Below are 8,063 nucleotides of genomic sequence, written 5' to 3'. Positions count from 1 at the left end.
TATAAAACCAACAGCCACCCACTGATTCTACCAAAGGTGAAGTGGGAGTCAATGACAAAACGTGTAGAAACTGGCCAAAAGAAATAAATCTCAAACACTCAACCCAGATTTTCAACCCAAACAGAAAACACAGAAAGCCAACTGATGGTGTTGACTCCCTGAAAACACACAACCAGCTGAGCAGGGGAACTGCAACCTCTTTATATAGACTCCCAGCTGACTGATCGCAGCCAGCTGAGGGAAAACATCACAGGTGCACCCAATAGCTCCTGATTACCTGTGACCTAGATCTTGAGAAATCACCTGTTAACATCAGGACCCCGGGAGAAACTCTGATCTGTCCATAACTGTCGAATTTATGTAGGTATATAGTTGTTAGGGTTGATTAATCCACATTTTGTATAAAGTACAAAAGTAGTGGTAGGTTCAGGTTAAGATCTGTAAAATCAGAAATATAGACTTACATGCAGAAGAGTTTAAAATAAGATATAATTTCAGACCTCACAAATTAAAATTTAAGACTACTGAACAACTCTTAAAGCCTCGTACATATAATGTTGAATTTTACATTTTAAGACTTTTTAAGGACCTGCAGACACCCTGACAACAGATAGGCTAAAGGCTGAATGCAGCAGATATACATACTATATATATATATATTTACATATACTATACATCTCTATAGTAAAACACAAACTAATGTGCTGTACAGTGTTGTCAACATATCCTGGAATAAATAACATGAAACTATAAAACATTATTTACTGTATATTTTACTGTTTTTTAGGAAACTGGAGCTAAAATAAAAAAAATAAAAAGACATACAATTTTATTTAGACTTTCCATCAGAATTTTGAAATCTGTCTCTTTTCGTTGTTTATATGTATTGATTTAAATATCAATCAATATAAATAATTAAGTTATTTTTCTAAGGGATGAAACTACTCACCAGTCATTGTGGTCTCTTCTCTGTAGGAGGCACTCAGTATGTCGCAGACTGACAAAGAACAACACTATGTATTGGTCTAGACCCCTCCCATCACCCTCACAGCAGAGCCAATTTTCCTGTTTGTCGTCATGGACACATATTTTGATTTTCTCTACCAGTTAAAAAAGGGAAGATATGATTTTAAACACATTAAAGAAAATATATCACACCTTTTAAAAAATAAAGTTGTGTTTCAGCTCATCAGTGTCATGTTTCTGTGGATGTTGTACACTAACTAATTGTTGTATTCTTTATTTTCAATGACTACCTTTTCAATAAAAATGTTTAGATGTTTTCCCTTTTTTTTTTATTATCCGTACAACATTTTTAACTCACTGCATTTCTTTTCTATTTATGTCAGGGATGTTTTTTGATATATCAGACTATTTTCAGTAGTCACTGTGTTGTTATCCCTTAACCACGCTGCTTCCCCATAAACAAACCCAAGCCACATTATGTCTGAATCACCGGTGTCATGAGATATGCTGTCACACTGTTTGCAAAGTCGAAAGAGAAACCATTAGTTCATGTGAGGTTTGTTGATTCAAAACAAACACGGGATGAATGATCAAGACATTCTACTCGTATCTTGTTTATCTGATGCCCTGTAAGACATTTATATAAAAAGAAATGTATAAAACATAAGAAAAAACTGGGTTATTTGTTAATTTAAAGATCAGAGCCCACAACAACTGATGGGGCAACAGGCTGAGACTCGCATCTATTCTGCGCCGATATCAACCTGCAGTAAAATTTAAAATACCCTCAGCCTCATGATGCGACTGTGTTTTCTGTTTGACCGCTGCTGAGAGGAAGTTCCCAGCTCATGACATGCATCTGTGTTGACACATGAGCGACTAGCATCACATTTCCTGCCGCACTTCTCATGTGTTTCAACTTCCAGTGTCACAAGTGCTGCAGTTTTTTTTATTTTAAGTGGAATTACAACATGTTTTGTACATGTGGGTTTGAGCCCCGTGGGAGAGAAAAAATAAAGATAACTGGGGTTTGTAATTTGTAAACTTTGGACAGAAACTTTAACTTTCATGTAGCTCAAGGGGCAGATAAAACATGACAGATGGCCACTTTCATCTCGCCTTTGAAATAAAAAAATGTGACACTTTTATGCTCGAACAACAGAGAGCTGTTATATTACGTCTAACAGATTCCTTTGTAAAAAAAATGGGGACGTGTGGATTAATCTCTTCGACTAGCACACCAGTTTGGACAATATGAAGAAGAAAAAGTGCAAGTGCGTCAAAAGTGAAATGGGCAACATGAAACATCCGGAGACCACTTGTGTTTTAGGTGCTTGGTGCAACAAAGGATGTGAGGAAACACGGGGGTTATGTTGTTGTACGCAATGCATTGCTTCAAACTGGAATACTTCATGTGAGGGCTTTTTGATTTATAACAGTATAAATGTCTTCATTACGCTGTGAGAAAGGAAGTCAAATCATTAAAAAAAAAAAGTTCCTCAGCTCTGCTTTATTGCGCGATTTTACCACAACTTGCTTTTGAAACAAAAAGGGGGTAAAAAAGACGAGATACTCAACCCACGACTCAAATGTTGGGAGTATTTTCTACAGTAACAAATGTAGTTTATGCTTGTAGGCACTAGATGGTGCTGTAGAATCTAAACATGAAGTTTTGTGTGAGGCTCACTTTATATTTACTGGTGGAAACATGGAGCTCTAGCAAAAATGGCAGGTCTTAGTGGTCATTTGGAGGGTTTCCAGAACCCTTTATAAAGTTCTTGTGTCAGGGTGTTGACTATGATACTTGTGGAAAACCATGTGAGTCAACAGAAAATATTTGAATCCCCCCGTCTACAAACAAACCCTTCATTCAGGAACCTTGCACATTAACAGTAAATCTATCTGCTGTAGTCATATTGCTTTGAAAGGCAGTTTTAAAACCTTTCAACGTGCAGTATGAGCAACTCAGCATACATTTTATTGATATTATTATTATTTATAGTGTTCAACTGTCAAACAGACTACAGAAAACCAAATGTGGCAGCAGAGTTACTGTAAAATTTATTCGGTGAACCGTTAACCAGTATTTAAAGTGGTCCCACCTCGATCAAAAAAGGTACAATTGATGGCAAACAAGAAGAAAAAAAAACATGTCGTATGAAAAAACAGTTTTAATATCAACCTACCTACCATTAAAAATTCAAAACTAACACCTTTTCCTGTCACAGAGTCACTTCGGATACAGTTTGGTTAGGAGGGGAGAAAACCCTCGTGAAGAATGTCGCTTGTGCATTCAGTCCAAGAAGTCATTTTCACCAACTTAAGGCCTTTTCCACTAAAAAAAAAAAAAAAAAGAAGCAGAAACTGATTTCCTGATTTAAATGACAGGCAACCTTTTGCCCAAACATAAATTAAGAGAAGAAAGTGCATCAAGTGTTCAAGTAGGGTGTATAGTCTGAAAGAACATAATAGGAAAGAAGGGGGGAGTTAGGACAGAGTGTCAGGGGGAGGTAACACTGGCACAGGACTGGCAAATTTGCAGTGAGATTTCCAGGACGAGGGTGTGGACTGAGAAGGCGGAACCACGACTCCGGGCTCGACTGTGTAAGAAGTCCTGCTAGTGCATCGAGTGGTAGATCACAATCACACTGTGCTGCTTACTGAAAGCACTACGACCCATGACAAACGACACATCTGACTATGTTAGCCTGTATAAAAAAAGATGCAAGTAGTCCCTAATTTAATTAATTATTCTGAGAGCCGGTACAGGCTGTGATGGGGAAGGGGGTGAAAGTTTTTTTTAAAAAAGGAGGCAGGGGGGAAGTGGGGACGTCCATCGTCTTCCCACATGATCCCCTGTAACCCCCAATTTCATCTTTTGGCACGCCGTGGGTCCCTGCCGTTGCTAATGGTAACTGACGACTTTGCGGTCGTTGGGGGTCCTGCGACAGCAGCTTGAGACGCTCCGTTTCCAGGTGTTCGACCGTTGGGTCGCCCCATGCCCCCGAACGCAGCGTCGCGGGCTGCACCAGGTGGCGGGTTGTTGTTGTTGTTGTTGGCAAATGGCGGCATGGAACCATTACCTGTGGGAGGAAGGATACAAGTCAGTCCTCAGAGACAAATAAAGGCACCTTAAGACATTTCATCCCATAAGGAACGTAAGGCACTTTGACATGTCACAGTATGAAATGGTAACGGTGAATAATAAAGTTAATACATTTTGTTTCAGGGTCCAGGCATTGTGCACGCTGGCTCCCTGTCATGACTTACCAGGACACTTTAAAAGAACAGAACCACTGTTAATGTTATGGATTTTCCTACTATGGCAAAAATATTATGTCTGCTGTGAGAAAAGGCTGATTGATCATCCTACTCTCCATACACATTAAGAAAATACACTGAATGAATAAAAGAAGGCACAATACTACCTGTGTCATATTCTCACTTCATTTAAATCAGATTTGCAGAGTAAACAATGATTTTTTTGATTGATTGTATTATTTATTTATTTTTTTCCACTGTAGTAATTACACACACAACAATCTAGTCATTCTGTACTGACAACATCAGTGTGTACCAGTCTACAGAACAAACACATTTCCTGACTGGATAAAGGAATATATACTGACCTGGTGGGGCAGGTGTACCTGAATTCTGATTGGGTGGAGAGTTTCCCCTCTGATTCTGGTCTGGTTTACCCTGTTACGGGAAGAGAACGTCATCTTTAACACCCTACAACCAGTTTAGTTAGGCTGGACAGAGGACTTAAGATATAAAACATGTAAAATGATCCAATTACAATTATAATACAGGCCATCAAACAGAGGTATGTTTTTCTGATCCAAGTGTTATTCCGCATTTGCAAAATACTCCCATTACTATATTAAAGTTGGGAGTGGGTGTATGGATACTCACAGACTTGTTTTGCTGGTTCCCTTGGGTTAGCAGCTCTGGGTTTGGTTCACTGAAGTTGGGCACTTCTGAATACACCATGCAGAACCTGTGGAGGGGAAAAAAAAAATGTGTTGACATAACATTCAAACCTCAGAAATTATGTGTTTGGTTAGGACAGTTTGAAACACGGAGGCTTTTTTTCCTTCTTCTAGATTTAGATTTGAGATCCTTCAGAGAGGAAAACATTAAACTGTAAAGAAGGCTGCTCTCTGAATCATTAAATAATTGGAATTAAAAGGTGCATTATGTAGTTTACTTTTACTTTGTTTATATTTGGCGGACCCTGCCACCTTTCTAGCTTCAAACAGTGTTCTGGGGACCTCATTTTCCTCTGAGAACAGCTTGTTTATTCAGTAAAACAAGCTGCTCTCAGAGTCTCTGAGTTTGTATTATTACCTCATTAATACTGTAAATATTAAAAGTCTGATTTCTTTCTTTCAAAACTACATAGTGCCCCTTTAAAGATTATATATGCTAAAAGGTACTTAGGGAAAATATAAACAGCTGATAACGAGTTATAAAACTTTCTCAATGTGCTCATGACATAATAAAGTTGTGTATGAGGGTTTTTCAGCTAACATGTAAACAAAAATCTTGTGTGGTTGTTCATGAAAAGGAGAACTGACAACCAGATTTCCAAAAGAGGGACAAGAACTTTCCAAAGTATAAATAGATTTGTGTCTTCCCACTCACTCTCCAATCTTCTGTAGGTCTCCTCCTCTTCCAGTGTATAAGGTCAGGCAGCCTTTCCATATGGATGCATACCTAAAAAAAAAAGACATTATCTGTCAAATGCACATATTTATGCTCGTGTGTGCATTGATCTGTCACTCCACAGTGCACATGACTCCTACCCTCTGGTCAGCTTGATGATGTCCCCCGGCTGAATGAGGCTGCCCAGCTCGTCCCACACAGAGATGGCAATGCTCCCACTCTTGTCTGCCACCTTGCATGAGCGAACCTCATGACCGTCTTTCGTTTTGGTTACTCGCCCTTAATGGAGGAGAAAAGGCAACTGTTAAGTGTCATAATGCACAGTTTCCTGCTGCTGCTGGCCCCTTTAAGACAAAAACAGACACGAGTTGATGGTGCGGGGATAAGAGCCACAGGCTAACTTACTTACCTATTTCCAATACGATGAATACAATATTCAGATTTTTCGACCCAGGCTTCACATCCTTTAGCAAAAACAAGGCCTCGTTTGTGGGGTTTGCCATGGTTTGCCTCGACGAGGAGTACCCACTGGTCGTCCCTTTCCTGTCACTTAAACTCATTTGAAAGTCGTGCGGGGCTGTCGATACTTTCTAATCGGGTGGGGGGGGGGGGGAGGCTACGACGTTAGCGGTAGCTTAAGCTAACTAGCCCGTTAGCCGAGTGCTAATTAAAGCCAAGTTCAAACACTGTAACGTTATAATAACTGTTTATAGACAAAAGGCTCCGCTCCTCGGTGATAACCATCAAGTCAATTTCCATAAACACGGTGACACATAATACAAATTACAGTCAACAGTCCCTCTTCAAAAGCAGCAGACACACTAGCAGTGTGGCTAAATTTGCTAGCAAGATAAGTTAGCTTTGCTCAGCGTTAAGCTAGCTCGTACTATAAGCTAGCTACCTTCTTTCAATTTCAGGATGTGAGTCTCTGTGCATCTTTCTTTTCACGCTTGTCGCCATAACGGCATCCTCATTCTTCAAATAAGGTATTGTGGCACACTAATAGTAGCCCCTGTAGCCACTGAACGATGTGGCCAAGATGTCGAAGTCAGATAAAATAGTATTAATAAGGCTGACAGATCCAGAATCGCGAGTCAAATCTGAGATGTTTGGGTTTTTTGTTTTAGCTCCACTGGCTGCAAGTTACACCAGAGCTGGAGGCAATTGTCTGTGACAACACTTAGGTTATCTCCCACCACGACCATGAAACGTCAGACAACTCCTGTTCTCCTTAATATTTTCAAAATCCCGCATTTCCTTTGTATGTCTCGTTTGGACTAAAATTGAACTGTTAGCTTTGCTAGCGCGCAGTCTGGTCAGATGCTTTGTTGGAAGTCTAAGTGTGTCTATTATCCAAACTATGGCCCCTGTAACGGTGCAGTTTTTCGAAAAGCCTTGTGTTAAGTGTCCTGGTTGTTTTATGCCTAGACAATAATAAAGCCCAAAAAAACGCTATTTAAAATCTGTACCAAGCTGTTGACTACACGCTTTCCCCCTGCTTCAACAATGCCCCAAAAACTACGTCAGCGTGTACTGCCGGTCCTATTTATATAACTCGGTCGGTTCCATTATTCTACACAGAGAAGGGGGTCACACGTAGCTAGAAACTTCTTTTTGTGTGCTCTTATACAACCGAGTCGACACACACTGACAATTATCGGGCTTGTGTTTCTACGTACAATGCAGTAACAACTATAAATAGACAACGTGATGACCTGTTAACAAAAAAGAAGAACGAAATAGTTGGTTTGTACCAACCAACTGACTTCCATTCACAAACAACGCGAGAATAAGACAACGTGAGAGTTTAGTGTATAACTATCCAGCGAGGGGTTTTTTTGTTTTTTTTTGCACATGAATTCACATTATTCATTAATTTAATGTCATCGCGGCTAATTGTTACTTTAATTATTAAACATAACGTGTTGCCCGTTTGACAAATGATGCGTTCACAGCGGTTGGAGATCAAAATGCGTCCACATAGTAAGTGCACACAAGTTACTCAGCGGTGTAAAACGTGTTACGGAGATATATTAGTTGTAAATCCGCTGGGTTTTGGTTAGCTTTGGTTAGCTGTGGCTGCTTAAGCGTGTACGTAAAGCAAAAGGAATAACGTCACGAACAGGATTCGAACCTGTGCGGGGAAACCCCATTGGATTTCGAGTCCAACGCCTTAACCTCTCGGCCACCGTGACTATATCTACCTCGTACCGTCCCGGGATCCTTTTTGTCTGTGACAACAATAAAGTGACTCCAGGCGCGTACGGACACACATTTCCGACAATGACACAAACGTGTTATTTGGCTCCCTAATTGTAGCTGTGGCATCGATAATAATGGCGGTCGGTAGTGCGAGCGGAAGAAGCACAGGGTGTTGGCGCGAGTCTGGACATTGGGGGGAGACAAACTCCGTCACAACACCTCGGCTC

The 8,063-nt window shown here is 40.2% G+C and overlaps 1 protein-coding gene and 1 non-coding gene across 2 annotated transcripts; both read right to left on the bottom strand.

The window, feature by feature from the left end:
• Positions 1-3,002: 3,002 nt before the first annotated feature.
• On the bottom strand, positions 3,003-7,750 carry nabp1a (nucleic acid binding protein 1a). Its single transcript, XM_073474238.1, has 6 exons — positions 6,044-7,750; positions 5,775-5,913; positions 5,614-5,685; positions 4,882-4,966; positions 4,596-4,665; positions 3,003-4,049 (listed from the first exon to the last, which is right to left on the bottom strand). Exons 1-6 carry the CDS (start codon positions 6,192-6,194, stop codon positions 3,838-3,840), a joined length of 729 nt encoding a protein of 242 aa, XP_073330339.1. The 5' UTR covers positions 6,195-7,750; the 3' UTR covers positions 3,003-3,837.
• trnas-cga (transfer RNA serine (anticodon CGA)) lies at positions 7,748-7,829 on the bottom strand. The gene has a single exon. It is a non-coding gene; the product is annotated as a tRNA-Ser (tRNA).
• Between the last annotated feature and the right edge of the window lie 234 nt (positions 7,830-8,063).

This window comes from Pagrus major, chromosome 9 (genome assembly GCF_040436345.1).
Source record: "Pagrus major chromosome 9, Pma_NU_1.0".
In the NCBI taxonomy this organism is placed as follows: Eukaryota; Metazoa; Chordata; class Actinopteri; order Spariformes; family Sparidae; genus Pagrus; species Pagrus major.
Note: the sequence above shows the minus strand (reverse complement) of the source record. Positions and strands in the feature narration are given on the sequence as shown.

Coding starts and splice junctions, on each gene's coding strand:
- nabp1a (XM_073474238.1), bottom strand. CDS start 6,194: ATGAGTTTAAGTGACAGGAAAGGGACGACCAGTGGGTACTCCTCGTCG. Junction 4,967..5,613: donor GACCTACAGAAGATTGGAGA/GTGAGTGGGAAG, acceptor TCCCCTCCACAG/GTTCTGCATGGTGTATTCAG. Junction 4,050..4,595: donor AGGTACACCTGCCCCACCAG/GTCAGTATATAT, acceptor TTCCTCCCACAG/GTAATGGTTCCATGCCGCCA.